The sequence below is a fragment of the Sorghum bicolor genome, chromosome 9, assembly GCF_000003195.3.
Source record: "Sorghum bicolor cultivar BTx623 chromosome 9, Sorghum_bicolor_NCBIv3, whole genome shotgun sequence".
NCBI lineage: Eukaryota > Viridiplantae > Streptophyta > Magnoliopsida > Poales > Poaceae > Sorghum > Sorghum bicolor.
Genome location: NC_012878.2, coordinates 54308121 through 54326925, shown reverse-complemented (window position 1 = coordinate 54326925; position 18805 = coordinate 54308121). Strand labels below are relative to the sequence as shown.

Sequence of the window (18805 nt, the reverse complement as noted above, 5' to 3'; positions counted from 1 at the left end):
TTCCATTGTACTTGATTTTGGCTTCAGATCTTATGTGCCCTCAGTTTGATAGGGCTTAATTAAGCCCATAAAGAAGCCGGTGGAAAAGCCATATTGTCGATGCGTGGACCTCCTGTAGAACACTCGAAACATAAGGGGTTAATCTTGGTTGAGGCATCTAATCCCTACATTCAGCCGTAGTGCCTTCGTGCTAGAAATGCCCAATCAGGTTCTTACAATGGAGAAAAAGAGCAGCGGTGAACCTAGGATTTAAAACAAGGACAGTCCTAGTCAAAATTTTCATATGCACTAACAAATTTATATGTTTTTATGAAAATACTTCTGAGGACAAATCATTGTATATCAATTTGTAGTTTCTAGACTAAATATTTAAAAGATATTTGTGACTGCAGATTTATAACTCACTCAGATCTTCCAAAACGTCAGCAAACTAGGAGTATGGGACAGGGTATAAACTTGTTTAGGAGCACTCAGAGCAGACCGTTACGTTGCACCATCACTACAAAACCCGTCGGATTAGCTAACCTTCATACGGTTCCTTTCTCCCACCGGCCACCGCCAAATTTAGCTTTCAAATTGAAGAACGTTAGGGCAGTGTTTAACCAGAAACGCACTCAAATTAGCCTAATCAAGGCGCAGACTTTACATGATGTATCTCTTTTCTTTCCCTTTTAAAACTTAAAACTTTTAATTACATGGCACATCAGCTCAGGCCTGAAACCATCTGTTACAACAAACATTATTCTGACTGTATGATTGTATACAGGCTCTCGCATTACCAGCGCCCGTTGGCATGGCGGCGCCACAAGGAGACTCCATTCACACCACTTCCCAGATTGGGGTAGTCCCCCACCTGGGGGTGGTATCCGTTTGCGTTAACCCCAAGGCTCACCGATGGACTAGCAGAGCCATTCAGCCAAGGCTTTGAAGCACTCACGTCAGACAGGCCATTAGAGTAACTATCTAACGAGGGAAACTGCCGCTCCCTCAACCCATTGACAGCATTTATGTCATAAGCCCCCGAGAATCCACCATCGTACTTGGTTGGATTGAACCGAGCGGGGCTTCTAACAGAAGCCACTTCCATATCTGACAAATTTCCTCTCGGCGAAAACGGCAGGCCAAACACATTGTAATCTTGACGAAATGACTCTGGTATACTGCCGTTGATCTGGTCCTCTTCAAGCAAATCGTTTATGATGTCAAGGTGTGGAAATTCTTCTGCCACTGGCCCCTGTGGTTGGTGCCAGACATGACTGGCAGGTGTCCCGGTTTGGAACTGCCTAGCTTGCAGTCCTGCATGCATGCTGAACTTCTCTGTTCCTCTGCTGCATGCTTGCTGATAAGTATCGTCCCTCAGAGATTGGTCATATGCTTGACTGTTGGTCATTTGTTGATAAGGAGCGTGATCCCTCCAGAGATGCATATCAACATTACTGTCACCTTTCCACTGCTGCCAGCTGTCATGTCCTTCTAACTTACCAGACCCAGACCTGAATCCATGCCTAGCTGACAACTGCTCAGATCTTCCAGCAGGAGGCATCATGACTGCTGTACTTGATGCATATGCTGATAGAGGCTGTGATGGAGCATTATCTTGACCCAGAGAAGAAGACTGATATGCAAGGCTTGCAGAGGTTGTAGCCAGACCAGTCTTACCAACTATTGCATTTCGGTAGGTCTGTGGAGTATAAGATGGGGCAGAAAAGGAAGGATCATTTACTGACCTTCTCCCAGCTGCTTCACTCATCGAGCGGGATAGCAATGTGGAAGTTTGAATATGTGAAGCAGCTGGTGCAGTTGATCTTGGTGTTGGTAACACAGGAGCACTTGAAGGCCTCGATGCTGCAGAAACCTCCAACACTGAGCTGACTGTGACCTTCCTAGAAGTAGTTGCCCCTTGAGCTTCAGAATTAGTAGCCGGAGATGTATGTGTCTGTTCTGAAGAAGGCAGAGCAGCTTTATCAACTTGTGATAATCTTGGGGGGGCTGGAATAAACCTATCAATTTGCAGCGACCTTAAAGGAACAGGCGCATCTTTAGCACCTGATAGTGATTTTGGCAGAGCTGGAGAGGCTTTGTCAACTGGTGGAGATTTGGGAGGAACTGGAGTTGCTTTATCAACGGCTGGAGATTTTAGGAGAACTGGGGTTGCTTTGTCAATGGCTGGAGATTGAGGGTGAACTGGAGTTGCTTTGTCAACTGCTGGAGATTGAGGGCGAACTAGAGTTGCTTTGTCAACTGCTGGAGATTGAGAACGAACTGGCGTTGCTTTGTCAACTGCTGGAGATTTGGGACGAATTGGAGTTGCTTTGTCAACTGCAGGAGATTTGGGACGGACCAGAGTTGTTTTGTTTACTGGCAGAGCTTTTGGAGGAACTGGAGTAGCTTTATCAGCTGAAGGTAGCTTCGAGGGAACTGGCGTTGCTTTATCAGCCAAAGGCAGTTTAGGAGGAACTGGAGCAGCTCTATTCATTCGTGGTGATTTAGAAGGAAGAGGGGCATCTTTATCCATATCAGCTGGATGTAATTTCGAGCAAGGAGATGCCATGGTGACTTTCATTTTCAAACTTGATGCATTATCTTTGTTTGAAACTGGGCCCACTTTTGTTGTGGCAGAAGAAGGCACAGATTCATTGTTTGCAGTGGCTGGTATGCCTGAAACAGATTCCTCCAGTACAGGGTTGACCACAGAGGCATCCTTATTTGGTGTTCCGTTAACTTTAAGATCAACTGTATCTTCTGAGGAATGCATAGGGCTTTCTGGAACATCAGGTGGCTTATCCAAAGAATTAGATGAGTCAGAAGATTCTTCTGCCTTCGCTTTTGCGTCCCTAGCTTCAAAATGAGCTTTGAGAAGTTTCTGCCCCTCAATGTTTTTCTGAAAAAGAAATGCAAAAACAAAACATAGTTACAGAAATGAATCGGTTGACATTTACTATGAATGAAGTAAACACTGAGCATTCCTTATGTAAGCTGGAGCCTGGAAAATAAGAACCCGTCAGCACATCCATTTGAGTGACTGGTACATGTGTCATGCCAATACATTGACATAACCAATCACCAACAGTACAGCACAGAAACTTAAGGAAAAAATCTGTCAGGTTTTGCATCAAGATATTGTGATTGTCTCCAGTTTGCCAGTTCATGAATAAATCAAAAGATAATATTATTCACCATTAAAATATGATGAAAAGAAAATTCTATCACCTAGAAGGAACTAGGTGGCATGGTGAATAAAAAGAAATAAGCACCCAAATTCGAGTCAAAGAAGACTCGAACCTTGGGTGTTGAGAGTGTACATCCAAACCTCCCAACGAGTTAGGCCCAATTTCTTAGAAACATAATGATACACAGAAGGAACTATGTATCAATGATTGAAGGATAAATACACAGCTTTCCTGTGTATTTGAGAAAATGAAGGATAAAGGTCTTGAACCAGTGACCACAACATCCTATGTCCTCTACCACGAGGCACATGGGTGCCAAGTATAGGTTCATTAGAGTATCGACATGGTCTTAATATGGCACTCTGACTGATGATATCATAAAGAAAATATTGTGTCAAATAGAAAGGAGTTAAATAATGTCGAAGCATCTTTCACGATGAATCTAGCAGCATCAACCATGGCAATCTATATGAACTTTTAGCTACTGATGGTCAAAGTTAAGAAATATTGACTTGCAACAAACAAAAAGAGACTTGCTTGGAATATGAGGGCATGCTTAAAATATGCATCGCATACAAAAACAACAGTCATAATTCAGATCCTTCAGTTGTTCATATGCAGAAAATGTAGTAGCCAAACTATAAATTTAATGATAAAACAAAGACAGCTTTTTTGAAATACTAAATTCACCTCGTGGAGACGTTGCCCTAGCTTACGAAGTTTATCTCTCAAGGTAAGTAGAACAGTATCCTGGTCCAGTTTTGGAGCTGTGCAGCAGCCAGAACCATTGCGGCCTGAACCACCAGTAACACTAGAGGTGGAGGGAAGACCGTCACCTTCTTCGGCAGAGCCAATAATGCTTAGGCCCTTGTTACGCTGATTTTTCCCTCTGCACACAAGTCTAGCTGGAGCAAATGCCAAACTTACAAGAAAGTGATGCACAACTTGTTTTCAAGTGTTCACTAACCTATTTGGCATGTCTGATCCATCTGAAGAACCTTCTTCCAAGGCATCAACCTTTGCTATCACTTCCACCTTAGCTGGTAAGCCATCACTATTATCAATGGCAGTTTCATCACGAAGCCTTTCCAGAATTTTAACCTCACATTTTTCATCTCTTTCCTTGTCTTTAGCCTTACGGTTGTTCTTCTTTTGCTTCGTCTGAAAAAGAAACCAAGTTTACGATGAAAAGGACAATACAAGAGCGACAGAGGCATCAAGTTAACTAGAACTAAGGGTAAAGAACAAGAAATCTTGAACAAATTTTCTTCAGTGACAAGATAGGCAACCAACCCTGCTGAAACTGCAAAACCTAAGTCACTCATCATTATACCAAATCCAATTAAATCGATAAGAGACACAGAGAAGAACTATAGATTCTAACTCGCAAATATTCTTGAGTGAGAACTATTCAAGAAACCGACAGCTAGAGAGCCATTTCTAAATGTGACAATGATAAACTTCAACATAACATGGTTCAATATAAGAAACTGAGAAGAAAACTAATGCATGTAAGGAACTAGCACCTGCTTTTTCTTGGCGCGCTTGTCCTTTTCATTTGCACCACCACCACGCTTCCCCTTCATCTGATGTTCAAGAAGCCCAGCCTCCTCCTCCTCCTCACGAATAAGCTCCTCTTGCCTTTTCAAAGCAACAGCTTCTTGGTATGCAACTTCAATTCCACTAACAAAACAAAATATAAGAAGCAAAAGAAACAGTCAGCCACTATTAGAGAACAGACTGCCAGCGATTTAAAGATATTCCACTACCCAAGTTTTCTTTTTGAAATTCAAACCTAACTACTATAAAATAGGCCTTCTTTTTTAAGTGTATAAAAATAACCAAAAAATGTCTTTTAGCCTCTTCTGAGTTTGATATTTGGCATGTGCGGTCACAAAATACAGTTGGTGAACATGTATGAGTCATATATTTTTGCAAATGATCATAATAAACTAAGCTGAGAGAGCCTTCATATAAGATTTATAGTAGTAGTATTTCCACAACTCTATCCAACTAATAATCACCACAAAATTTGGGTTGACTGGGTCACAGGTCAGGGACAGGGACGTAGGGCACAGCCGCACATGTGTCTAGAAAAACATGTCGAAGGGGTTAGATTGGATCGACTGATCCCAAGTAATCTAGGTTGATGACCTGGCTCCATGAGCTTTGATATGCCACGTATGAATAATTACAGAAGATCAGCACAAAATAATTAATAAAATACAAAAGAACAAGAAAAGGTAAATCAGGCTGTGTACGGTCCATTCAGCCTGGCTCAATGCGGTACACAATATGGATATGCAACCCACGACCAATGTTCATTGATACATCTCGGGCAGCTGCCCACATTGATTTTGACCCATGGATTGGGACAACATCAGAACACGGCATCAACTACAGTCCCAATGACTATGATCCAACCTAAGCCATTAGTTTTGCTGAAATTTTAGATCAAACCATCATTTCAGTTTGCTATGCATGGTTTTAAGGCAGCGAAGTCAGGACCAATCAGTTACTACATGACCAAGTGAATCAATCCAATTTAAGTAATCATAAAGATTAAAGTGGATACATCAATTGTTACCTAAATATATGAGATAGCACAAATGTCTCTAGTATCTTCTGACCAAGCTCAGTTAGGCGCCTTTCCTCACGCTCCATAGAAACTTTGTAAACCTCGCCAGAACTTCCATCCTATGAAGACGGGCATAACAAAAAAAAATTATTCTATGCAACAGTGATTTCACTTCTCAAAATATAACAGGATCATGCAAGGCTATGCGCTTATACAGAACATAGCAAGTAGTCAATACCATGAGATGAAAACAAGCTAATTGTTGACCAACCTACCAAGATAGTTTAGAGAACATACTAATTGCATGCTCAAATATTTGTTTGTATAAACAGAACATATCTCAGCAAATGTCATATACTAGGCTGTTCTGACTGGAAATGGAACACCTCTCTTTCAACAAGGGACAAGCCTATGAGTAACAACACGTAAGGTATTTGTGTATGTGATGAGAGTAATAGTAAACACAGTTATTAACTTGTTCATGAAACAGCTGTCAGAAACTAAACCAATCCAGACGAGTTCAAAAGAAATACCTGCACGAAGGCATGAGAAACTAGCAACAAAATTGTCCTAATATAATTGATCGAGGTTCTAGGGCCAAGAAAACAGACACCTACTAAGATGGGTAAAACTTGAAAAGAAAACCAACATATGACATCAAATTGTATTATCCCTACCTTCATGCGGCTTTGGGAAGTTTTGTCATCCTTGGGGGCTAAAGGTTGACAAGGCAAGGGTTCTAAGGCTGCTCTCTCAAGCAAAGCTATAACATCATCAGCCAAAACAAACATGTCCATGTCAACATGGACCATAGGCGCAGGTAGTTCTTCCAAATCTGCTAATTTTGTTTTGCCTTTCTTGCCCTTCATCCGGTATTCAAGTGCCTTCAGACTCGTATACAAAGAGTCCATCACTAATGTGGAAGTAACTTCTTTCTCTACAAAGAATTGCTTCACTAACATTTTCAATATAGTGTCAGTCTTTTCCCTGGACATGCGATGCCTGGTGTTTGGGTCAATTGCTGACCAGAAAACACGAAAACTGCAAGACCAACAAAGATTTTAATGGCAGAAAGTATATAATATAAATTATAAAACAACAGCAAGCGATACTGTCCAATTTATTATGACAGATTAATCTAGGAAACCCAACTGTCTAACCTGGACCATTTCATTTTGTCCTCAATGAGCTTGCTTAATTTACTTCTTCGCTCCTCAACAAAACGTCGGTAGATTTGTTCCACATTTGTCATATAGATGCCGATTAATTCTCTCCGATAAGGACGATCAAGGCAACGAAAAGGTCTATCCACTTTCTCCCTTGAATGTCAAAAAGATATAGCAGTCTGATGTTAGCATGTTACAAGAATAGGTTGCCAATATAGCAAACATAAATGGGAAAATTGTCCCATATACAGAAATACAGAATTAGATGAGTACAACAATGGTTTGCTCCTTTGTATATGTTACTGAAGGTTATACGACGACCAAAAGAATTATAAACCGGAGCAAATGCAACATTATGCTTTTCACGGGAATGATCACAGCAGAATCCGCAATGGATTTGCTGGGAGCAACACAGTTTCAATATATATTTGCAGTCTATTTGTAGAAATCCCATGCATCTGTGAATCAGAAGCACTATCAATCAGAGCAGATACTGATTAGCTACCTGATAACCTGAACTTGAGCTATGATTTCAAGAACATCGTCAACAAGAAAACCATCCTGAATCTTTGAGAGCTCCATAAACTTTTTCCATCCCCAATCATGTTCCTTCTTCCAGAACCTATGCAAAGTATCTACAAAGCTTACTTAATTAATGCCTGAAGATAATGTCAAGATAACTATTGTGGGCACCTTCCAAGAAGAAAACAAACCAAGTTCAGCTCACCTGAGTACTTCATCTTTTTAGGATCTATATTGGCTACAGCTATAGTGAACTGTGCAAAATGACTCCATCCTGGAATAGTCAGATTAGGATCAGAAAGGTAATCTCAGTACCGCACTGGCATGTAAAAGATTGCAGCAGACACAGCATCAAACCTGGGAGAAGTTTGTCATGATTAGCAACGCAAAGGAATAATGAAAGATGATTAGAGACATCACATCCTTGAGGGTACACAAGAATATACCTGTGTAATAAATTTGGGGAAAAATAACAAAGGAGTCAGCATGTTAGCATACAGAATATGTACACAAGAAAATGACACAGGAGTAAAAGATACTAGACCATGAATAAAACTATATAGCTTTCTGATGCCAACAGCTTTCCACGGAGACAAAAGCCAAACCATGGGGGTATATCATATATATGCCGGATGCAATGTGCTATGTTAACACTAATAGGGTATAAAACAGACCATTGCTATGTCAGGATTATATTTACTACATGCAATTCCTTACTTCTAACTCCCACGACCATCAACAGACCATTTGACAAAAAGAAACATATAATGTCAACCTGTTATGCAAATGGGTAAAATGGCACAAAAGGAGGAATGTGTGTTTAGCATGTTCCAATCCCCAGGTTAGGTGCCAACATTTTCAATCAATACACTGGAGAAAAGTAATCATGATCAGTAAGATATAAATGCTATTTACATACACAGTGCCAAAAAAGTTGATGCTCTTTGGGCAAGAGTAAATATATCAGCACACATTGACAACATAATGACAGGCTTTAGGTTGTAACTAAGAGTGGAGTGCAACAAAAGAAATGACACTGAGAAAAATAGAATTTTAGCACCCATACGTACCGACATGAAAAAAAAATGACACAATTTGCGCTCAACAAGTGCATACAGGAAATACACGCACGCTTGAAGCAATACCATCCATTAATTGATTGACAAAAAGACACAAGGCAGACTGTGAAATACTACTATACTAGCAATCATGAATGGTGCCATATCTAACTAAGTCCAAATGAAAAGGCAGATAGTTCATCATAGCATCTACAAGGAGTGGTACATTTCATTCCTCAAGTGCCCAATTTGAAGCTAGGTTAGATGCCGAGAGCAATGCTTAAGTTTATGGAAAGAAAAGGCAGAAAAGAGAAACATGAAGACAATGTTTTCCAAATATTTGCAATCAAGAACTTTACCATTTGAAACCACCAGCTTCAAACGGCTCACTTTTCATCTCTCTTTTCTTTTCCTTTGAGAAGTTTTCAATCCTCCAAGTGTAACGTCCAAACAATTCTGAAGGCTTGGGGCCTGTTATAGTAATTAAAAAAAATGAGCTACGAACAGGACAAAACAAAACTTTAGAACTTAGGACACAACATGTATCTTTGAAAACAATTATGAGCAATAAAATGTTAAAGGCTTGAATCGGGGAAAGGACCTAGATTTATCCTTGCAGCAACAGCAAATAGAGACTAAAATTAATTAGGGCATGATCAGCATGCAAAAATAGTAGGTGTCGGACAGCCGACATCGAGGACTACCACACTCTAAGCGTTGTCGCCTTTGTGATCAGGCTCAGGAGACAATCGATCATCTGCTAACATCCTGTGTTTTTGCTCACCAAGTGTGGTTCAGCCTATTGCAAAAGGTTAGTTTGCAGGACATAACCCCACAACCTGATAACCTTCCTTTTGATGATGGTTGGCCAGAACAAATGAGAGAGTTGATGATCATCAGGTCAAAAAAGGGTTGAATTCTATCATTTTGGGTGCTTGGTGGATTTGGAACCATTGCAGCCTGTATATGCTTTATGGCATTCTTCTTAATCTAGCTGGAGTTTTGTTACTCAATAGAGAAGAACTGCATTGTGGGAATCTGGCCAGGTTCAAGGTATTTCTTATCTCGCTGCATTTGCACCAGATGGTGGCTAGTTTTCTCCTAGGTCGCAGTCATGTTTTGATCCTTGTAATAGGCAATAGGCATGCTAGTGTAAGTGTTTTGATTTTTGAAGTGGGTTGCATGGTGTTGTATGAGTTTTAAACCCCTTTCTTCTTAATATATTGATATATGCAGCTCCCCTGTGTGATTGAGAGAAAAAAACGACCTTTTAGAAAGTCCTATTGCAGTTTAGTACTCCACAAGAAAAAATCAACATAAGTAGCATAATTATTGACATTTACAAAAGGTAAGACAGAGTGGCAGTAATCAAGGTCATGTACTCATGTGGATGCTCTCAATAAAGAATGTAAGTGGACTCATAAAGTTTTCTTTGTTCATAGGATAATTTGTGGCAAAAAAACTCATCTGATTTATTTCAAACTCTATAGTGTGCATGCAATCTGAATCTGATCATAGAGACAAGACTTATTCGGCAGTCGGCACTTTGACTTGATCAGTATCTATGTTTTTCCCATAAGTGACAGGTATTAGGATAAACTGAAGAATCATACAGGTATACTATCAGTCAGGATTAGATAGCAAATATGAGAGTCAGTGATAAGCACCATCCACTGTGGTTGCTGAAACATCAAGTCACCTCAGGTGGCTATGGCACGGCCTAAAGGACCAATTGATATGCTCACAATGCTAGAACAGGTACCTTTTTTGGACCTTACATAACTGGAAAAATACTAAAATTTCACTTCTGATCAAGACGCGCGCTTATATTCCTAATAGACCAACTGCTACTCTCCCAGTGCCAACAATGGTTATTCTTCTTGGACCATGCAGAACCCCAAAAACTTAAAATATGTTTCCACTTTTGAAAAACAGACCCGCACTAAGCAATATGCCCAGAATGACCAAAAGATCTTTCTTCCATCGTCCACTCCTTAGCAGCTGCCATCACCACAAGTATCTCCTTGTCCACGTCCACATCCCATTTTCCTCCTCACCAGTTCACGACCAGTAGAAATCAACGGTGTAGAGGTTTTCAAGAAGCAGCGGCCACTTTTGCTTCATGGAATCTGCTGCTAACTGCCCAGACTGTCGTTTGTGCTTGTGTGGCAGCACGGTTGCAGTAAACGCTAGATGGAAGCTATTCTACTTTCTAGAACACTATCTAAAATATTGATGGAGGCTAAGCGATACCAGTCCATTTAGAAATGGTAACCATGGTCCGTTCTCTATTTCTCAAATTACCAGCCTCCTTGTGCGTGAGCGCAGCATGGTTGGACTACTTATGTAACTGACGGACAAATCCAGCCAATCGCATGGGCCTTCAGCTAACATTCAATGATCACTAAAGGACAGACCCAGTGCTGGAGGCTCCCACATGAGTGGGGTCTGGGGAAGGGAAAAACCAAGGCAAGCCTTCCCCCCGCAAAATCTGCGGAGAGGCTGCTTCGAACCCGCGACCTGGTGACTCAGTGAGACAGCTCTCACAACTGCACCAGGCCTGCCCTTCAACATTCAATGATCACTGACTGAACAAAATGCACACTCTGCCTACGGCTAAAAAACTTTTCGACCAGAGCTTTTGTAAGATGTCAAGACTTTGGGAACAAGCTACTATATCAACTGTGTTAATCATGAGTATATCAATAAAATTTTGGCCATGCAGAACAAAATCAATCAGCACACCAAAGTAACAGGCATTAGATAAGTGCATTCACGCACCAGGATCATCATCATCACCGTCGCTGTCCCAGAAGGGTGGGGATGTTGAAGGGGTGTCGCTGTCTGCCCGCTCACAGGACCTCCACTCAGAGAAGGACTCGCCAGAGAGACTGCGTTCATCGTCCCTCAATCCAGTTGTGCTAGCAGCTGAATCATCCGTTACCGCTGAACCTGCCATCCGCAAAGTCCACGACCGCTCCAGACAACCTTATTTGCAGCTGTATGCAGAACAAAATCATTACGCACGCCAAAGTAACACGTGACCGATGAAAAAGAGATGACAGACTGGAGGAAAATCAGCACCCAGCAATTCAGGAAGCACCTTTATTAGGCCCCTGGAAATTTAGCGCTCGTGCCAAATAGTTTTATTACGAACTCATGCTTCCCAGGTCTCTACTCCCCGACAAACTGGGGGTTCTGTGACCAGTGATCAGTCAAAAAATACAGGCTCCGCCACTGAATTACAGAATTCAGACAGGAACTGACCCAGCAAAGGACAGGGGTGTACACATGTACACCCGAAAATTTTTTTGCAAACAAAAAATCGAAGTCAGTAGGGCATAATACATATATATACACTTGTTTTTTTAATCAATCACACCCTTGTAGTTAGATCAGATCCGAATACAGACAGCCAAATAGCTTAAGTTAGGGTTTGGGCGCTCGGTTTCGCACAGCAGGAGGGGGAGACAAGGGGTGGGCATACCTGATAGGTCCTCGTCGCCGGCGAAGGGCCCGACGAAGACCTAGGCACCTGGCGTAAGGCGGCGGCGGCGGTCGCCCAGTCGTCCCCTCGAGAGGGAGAGAGCGCACGCGGGGCGGGGGTGAACGGGAGAAGAAAAAGCAAGGTGAACGCCGTCGGAACGTTTTTTCCTGGCCTAGAGCTGGAATGGTGGTGGATGCCGTGGTTTGGCTCTGATGCTGGCAGCGTGTCTAAACACACGCATCCAAACCAAATCTTACGTGACTCTGCTTCAACGCTATCTCTTGTGTTTAAGGATCGGCCTGGCCTGCATAATTGGCGAATTTGATGCAGCTTCTATAACTTCTATGGAAGCACTTTCCTAAGTAGCTGTACAGAGAAAACTACTGTAGAATAGACTAGTTTGATCGAGCTGGTATGTTTTAATACGTACAAATGGGGGCTACGGAGAGAAGTGTAGCTAGAAAAATATGTCATTTGGCTTTTAGTTTCAATTTATTTTAGCTATAAACAAGCCCGACATACTCTAATGACAATTAAGTTTTTTATTTCTTATATTTTTTGTTTTGTAATAACCTAGTTATAAATAGATACATGTTTACTTTCCAATTTCTAAAATCTAACTAAACGAGAAAAGAAAAACTACAACTGTCGATGTTACTCTTAATCAGACAAAAAAAATACGAGGTATCATCTTCCCATGCAATACTTTTCAAGTAAATTAATCTACATTAAAACTTACCGACGGTGCATTTCTAAGAGAAGTTTGCATAGACCTACACTGTCGACGAAAGCTGGTCGGCAGTCTACCTTGGGATATACCCACGGTAGTAGTTTATCGGTAGACGGTGCGCAAACTACGAACTCGATAGTGACGCAAGACACGGACAAGCTTTTTATCCAGGTTCGGCCGCCGAGTTGGCGTAATACCTACGTCCTGCGTCTGATTGTATTGATTTGTGTTGAGAGAATCGTGTGTCCTAGGGGGGTCCCTTGCCTCTCCTTATATAGTCCGGAGGGCAGGGTTACAGATCTGGAAACTAATCCTAGTCGGTTACAATTGCCATAGATAGTTCGATATCAATTCCTATTCTAACCGACTAGAATCCTGCTTGATCTCCACGTCTTGTTTCCTTGCACGAAACTTCAAGCTGTCGGATCAAGCCTTGAGCTTGTCTCGTAATGGGCCAAGCCTCCTGGCCCAAGTCTAGCCATAAGGGTATAGGGGTTTATACCCCCACAGCTAGTCCCCGAGCACCATGTATTGTGATGTAACACGCCATCTTCAGCTTCTTCGATCAGTGAGGCTTGACGTCTTCAATAAGCAGGAAAATCGCCCAAACAGTTGCAACAGTATTTTGACCAACTCAAAAGACAGTTGATCAATATTGACATCGAAGAAGCAGGTTGTTCGAAGAATGCATGGTGCTCTAAATTAAAAAAGATTTCTTTCCCGGTGAAGTGTGCCCACTTTACTTTTGCTAAAAAGCAAGCATATTCACCGCAAGGTGAAGTGTGCCCACTTAGTCCCCGAGCCTGGTAGTAGGTGACGTAGGCACGTGGTGCCAGGGTCAAAAGAAAAGTCCTCAAAGAAATTCTGAAACTGAGATGCATTGTCAGATGCATCGTACCGATGTAGTCCCCGAGATTGCTGGAAGGCGAAGTATGAGCCTTGTAGCAAGGTCTAAAAAATTGAATTTACCAGTCCCCGAGCATATCATGCTCGTCTGCAATTGAATAGACTAATCGACCAGTCCCCGAGCATACAATAGTATGACGACCAGTCCCCAAGCATCGAACGCTCAGTGGTTGGCGTGATGTTTTGAAGTTCCGAGCTGATAGATTAGGCGACCAGTCCCCGAGCAGCAAGTGGTCGGTTTTCGGTGCAATCCCCGGGTTGGAGATGATAGACTGGGCGACCAGTCCCCGAGCACCAAGTGATCGGTAGTCGGTACAGTCTTTGAGGTTCCGGGCAAATAGACTGGGCGACCAGTCCCCGAGCATCAAGTGCTCGGTGGTCGGTGCAGTCCCCGGATTGTTGACTCTACCAGTTCTGTCTGCTTGTTTGAAAATTTGTCCACATTAAGAGTTGATGTGACGAGACTTTCTGACGGGTTGTCAGATGGACGCGTGAAAAGTTGCGCCTGGCAACTGTGCAGCCGCCCTTTGCGCGGTTTGAGAAAAAGAAACCATCAATTTGTACGAAAACTCCGCCGCATTAATTGTCGATAATCATTGATAACTGAAGCGTCGCGCCCGCCGTATGGCCCGCCCGCTTCCCGAGAATGCGGGAAGTGGGAGGGGTGAAGTTGCGGGTTATAAGAGCTCGACAATTCCGCCTGTGCTGCTTACCCTACCATTGCCTTCAAATCTTTGACTCTCGCCTTCTTCAATCATCTGCATCTTGCTAACTCAAATCCACTTCCTCACCTCCAATGGCGAAAAGCGACTCCAAGAAGCGGGCCGAGCTGATGGCCAAGGAGTGGAAAAAGTCCCGCAGCACCGCTAAGTCCCTCGGTGACCTCGTCGACATGGGGCTTCTGCACGGCTCGGAGCTCGGCGGCTGGAGAGCGCCGGAAGGAGAGAGCTTCCCCGACCCCCGTGCCGGTGAGATCGTCGTGTTCGAAGATTTCGTTAAGAGGGGCTTTGGGATTCCTGTTCATCCTTTTCTTCAAGGTCTTCTTTTGTATTATGAGATCGGGATTTGCAATCTGCACCCGAACTCAATTCTTCTCATCTCCACTTTTATCCATCTGTGCGAGGCCTATGTTGGCATAGAGCCGCACTTCGATCTCTTTCGTTATCTTTTCTGCTTAAGGAAGAAGGGGGCAGTTGGAGGCTCCAAGGTTGCAGGTGGAGTATACCTCAACCTTCGCGACGGAATGAAGAACCGCTACCTGCACTGTCCATGGAACACCTCCCTGACCGAATGGTACAGGAAGTGGTTCTATATCAGAGAGGAACTGGGCAGCTCCACATTCTGCGACGTGGGATACATCCCTGAGAAGAGGGTAAGCTGGACCGACCGCCCAGAGTTCGACGGTCAAGTGGCGGACCTCATGAAGCTGATCGACTGGTCGCACCTGGACGGGCTTGGCGTGGTCGGCAACTTCATTTGTCGTCGGGTGATGCCCTGCCAGAAAAGGGTTCACTCGGCGTATGAGTACGTCGGGAGCCTGGACCCGACCAGGATGCAGCCTGAAGTCTTGGAGAAGGAGGAGGTACAATAGCTATTGAATGAGCTGTTCAACTTCGCGGACGGCGGCTTCGTCCGTGCTAGTGATCGGGTGCAAGCCTTCAAGTTGGGGCGACCAGCACCAAAGGTATGTGACAGATTATTTTGTTTTAGCATTTGTATATCGTCTGCAGCTGGCTCATCTTTGTTACTTTTGCAGATTGGCGATGTCGACCGGTGTACAGTGTATGTATCACTGGCACCGGGGATGGAAAATCCTGCGGGAGAATACCCGCCAGAGGAAGACGCTGCTCGGTGTACTCATTACACCAGCAGTGAGGAAGACCAGGCCCGCCCTGTCCCGACCACCCAGGATAGAGTGGCGGGGAAAAGGCCAATGCCCGCGGATCCGTCGCCGGCGCCGTCGCTGCCGGCAGAGAGCAACCGAGCACCAAAGCGCCGTCGGTTCGTTCGGATCGACGACGACGAGCAGGAGGAGGAGGCCGTGCCGTCATTGGTCCGGAGGCCTCATGGTCATCCGGACAGCATGCCGACCACTGCCGATCGTGTGGCCGGCGACCCTCCTGCACCTCGTGTTGCAGAGTCGGGGGCACAGGTGCCGACTGGCCGAACGAGGAGGAGGTTCACTGCGACCCACCGTCGCTCAGACCTGTAAGTGTTCGACTTACGTATTTTAGCTATTTTTTATTACACTTTTGTTCTTTTAGCGCGGCGTCGGATGTCAACCCCGGCCATGCCGCCGGCCAGGGGACGGGTGAGCCTGTCTGCGCCGCTGAAGACGCGGCGCCGCAGACCACGGAGCAGCCTGCGGCTGCAGCCGTGCCTGTGGGCACCGAGGAGCCCCCAGCCGCGGCACCGACCACGGCGAGCAGCCCGACCAGGGCTGAGGAGGCTACAGGGGCACCTCCCCAAGCGAACGCCACAGAAGGAGAGGGGAGAGCCCCGACCCCTCCTCCCGCCGAGGAGAGTGAAGTCCCCACGCCGCCCCGAGCAGGGGCCGCTTCGACTGCGGGCTCCCCGGGTCTGGCCCGGGGGCCAGTAATGCCTTCGACTGCTACCGGGGGCAATGCGACGGGTGAGGAGGAAACCCAGGCGGCCTCCGACGACGAGGTGGAGGAGATTGAAGGTCGTCCCCGCGATGGCCGCCAACACGTGTATGTGTGGCGCCAACGCGGGGATCACTTCATCGGGCATGAGGAGCTCGCCGAGACCGAGGAGGCCGCCAGGGTGGAGCGCGCGGCCAAACGCCTTGTCGACGAAGTCAAGGTAAGCAGTTCGTTGCACTGTTGTACATTCTGTGTGTTGTCTTGCTTGGTTGTCATATGTTCGTTTTGTAGGGCGCGATGAAAACGGCGAAGTACCGGAAACGGTGCTTCGACCAAATAGAAGGCGTTGTGGCCGAGAACAAGGCCCTGGCCGCGGAGGTGGAACGGCTGCGATCGGGGGTTGGGGAGAAAGTGGCCGAGATGAATGCCCAAGAGGAGCATCGTCTCGAGCTTACCCGTCGCTTGGCCGACCAGTACCGTCAGCGAGAAGGTTAGTCACGCGCTCCGAGCACCTTCGTGTAGCTGTGTAGTTCGCTTTGCTGACCAGGTTACGATTCACTTAGACCTGGAGGAGGAGGTGACGCGCCTCCGTCAGGAGAAGGAGCAGATCAGCCGAGAGCTCGCTGGTGCGCTGGAGTCCGGGCGCCGAGCAGGAGAGGAGTTGGGTCGTAAGGACCGGGAGTTATCTGGTAATACGCACTGCCTCGTTATCTGCCGCTTGTCGCCCCCTTTGTTTTTTGATATGTCGAGGATAACGTCCTGCTTGATTTACAGTGCTTAAGGTGAACGCCAAGAAGCACCTGGATGAGCTGGTCAAGGACCGGGACTCCTCGAAGGTCAACTGTTGCAAGATCTGGAAGGGAGTATCCCCGGTCCTGGATCTGATCAGTCCCGAGCTCCCGGAGAGCCAGCCCCGCGCGCCGAAGTTGACTCCGGTGGAGAAGGCGCAACGGGCGTGGGACTGGCTCCAACAATTTGTGAAGGAAGCTGGGGAGTTCGCTGGCGCGCATGTCCTCAGCATGGTGCGCGCCCACTACCCTCTGGTCGACTTGTCCAGGCTGGAGAAGGGGTACCCCAAAGAGGTCGGCCCGCAGGAGGCGGACGAGCTTCGGGGGGGGTCTGCTGGACTTGTCGTCGATGGTGATCGGCGACATCAATCTGTGCGGAACGGCCACTCCCCCAGACCAGCCGGGCTCTGACAGGTCGGCCAGGGAGCTGTCGAGCACGTCCATTGTGGGAGATGGGCGGTCGACGCCTGCGGTCTCGACCAGCCAGGCGCCGGTGGCCCCGACCCCTTCGTCCGGGCAGCAGGGCCAGGCGGGTGATCAGCCCGAACAGTTATGCCGATAGAATAGTCTGTAGGAGTAGACTAGCGTCTGCCCGTCAGGGTATTTATTGTAAACTTTGTATGTAAAGTTTGTAATAAAGTTTGCCTTTGTCATGACTGTTATTTTGAGCGCTGTATAATTATCTGAGTGACGTGCCACTGTATTTGACTTTGTAGTCGCTAAGAGCTTCCATTGCAGAAGGTTTACCGAGTTCTGCGTGCAACAAAGTATAGGCAAAAAATAGAAAACTTTATCATTGATAATTATAAGATATAAACGAAAGTTATTAGAACTTATGGATAAAATCGTCGCAGTTTGTCTATGTGCCAAGGGTTAGGCACACGTGTTCCGTCTGGGTATGCCAATCTGTAGGACGTGGGTCGTGTGACTTCGGCGACCACAAAGGGTCCTTCCCCGGGAGTGGATAGCTTGTGCATTCCCTCTTGGCTTGTTCTCCACCTAAGTACCAGATCGCCGACCATGAAGGAACGGTCCTTGACGTGCCTGTTGTGGTATCGCCTGACTGCCGCGAGATACTTTGCTGTTCGGAGACAGGAATTCAAACGCTTTTCCTCCATGCAGTTGATTTCGAGTTCTCTGGCGTTGTCGGCTGTCGCCTGGTCGAAGTGTTCAACCCTAGGAGATCCGAAGGTTATGTCAGACGGCAGGACTGCCTCGGAGCCGTAGACCATGAAGTAGGGAGACACTCCTGTGTTTCGACTGGTCTGAGTTCGGAGGCCCCAGACCACTGCCGGCAACTCTTTCATCCATGTGGTGCCAGTAAACTGAGTACCCAGGTCGGTGATTATGCTGTTCGGGATGCTGAATCTGTGTATGATTTGGTTGAGGAACTCCACAGCCTTCTCGGAGGTTGCTTTGACCAGAGGCATGTATTCGATCCACTTGGAGAACTTGTCGATTAACACGAAAACAAACTTGAAGTTGCCGGGAGCTGGTTTAAATGGCCCGATCATGTCAAGCCCCCAGCAAGCGAAGGGCCAGGACGACGGGATGGTTTGAATTTCGTGAGCAGGTACGTGGGTCCTCTTGGCGAAAAACTGACATCCCTCGCAGTGTCGAACCAGTTTTTCTGCGTCTTGACCGCGGTTGGCCAATAAAAGCCTGCCCGGAAGGCTTTTCCGACCAACGTTCTGGATGCGGCGTGATTGCCGCAGGATCCAGCATGTATGTCTTCTAGGAGCTTGGTACCATCATCCTGGGATATGCACTTGAGCAATACTTCAGAGCTTGCGTTTT

At 45.7% G+C, this 18805-nt stretch overlaps 1 protein-coding gene across 3 annotated transcripts; it reads right to left on the bottom strand.

Annotated features, from left to right (window-relative positions):
* LOC8080087 (MATH domain-containing protein At5g43560) lies at nt 598-12196 on the bottom strand. Of its 3 annotated transcripts, none has more exons than XM_021447289.1 (14): nt 11982-12196; nt 11598-11756; nt 11276-11493; nt 8854-8965; nt 7794-7882; nt 7642-7710; nt 7420-7549; nt 6909-7067; nt 6426-6789; nt 5758-5867; nt 4697-4853; nt 4138-4331; nt 3861-4059; nt 598-2881 (listed from the first exon to the last, which is right to left on the bottom strand). In XM_021447289.1, exons 3-14 carry the CDS (start codon nt 11451-11453, stop codon nt 776-778), a joined length of 3867 nt encoding a protein of 1288 aa, XP_021302964.1. In that variant the 5' UTR covers nt 11454-11493; nt 11598-11756; nt 11982-12196; the 3' UTR covers nt 598-775. The 3 variants fall into 3 exon arrangements, with proteins under 3 accessions (XP_021302964.1, XP_021302965.1, XP_002440043.2); XM_021447290.1 differs by having other exon boundaries at nt 11276-11499; nt 11602-11756; XM_002439998.2 differs by lacking the exon at nt 11598-11756.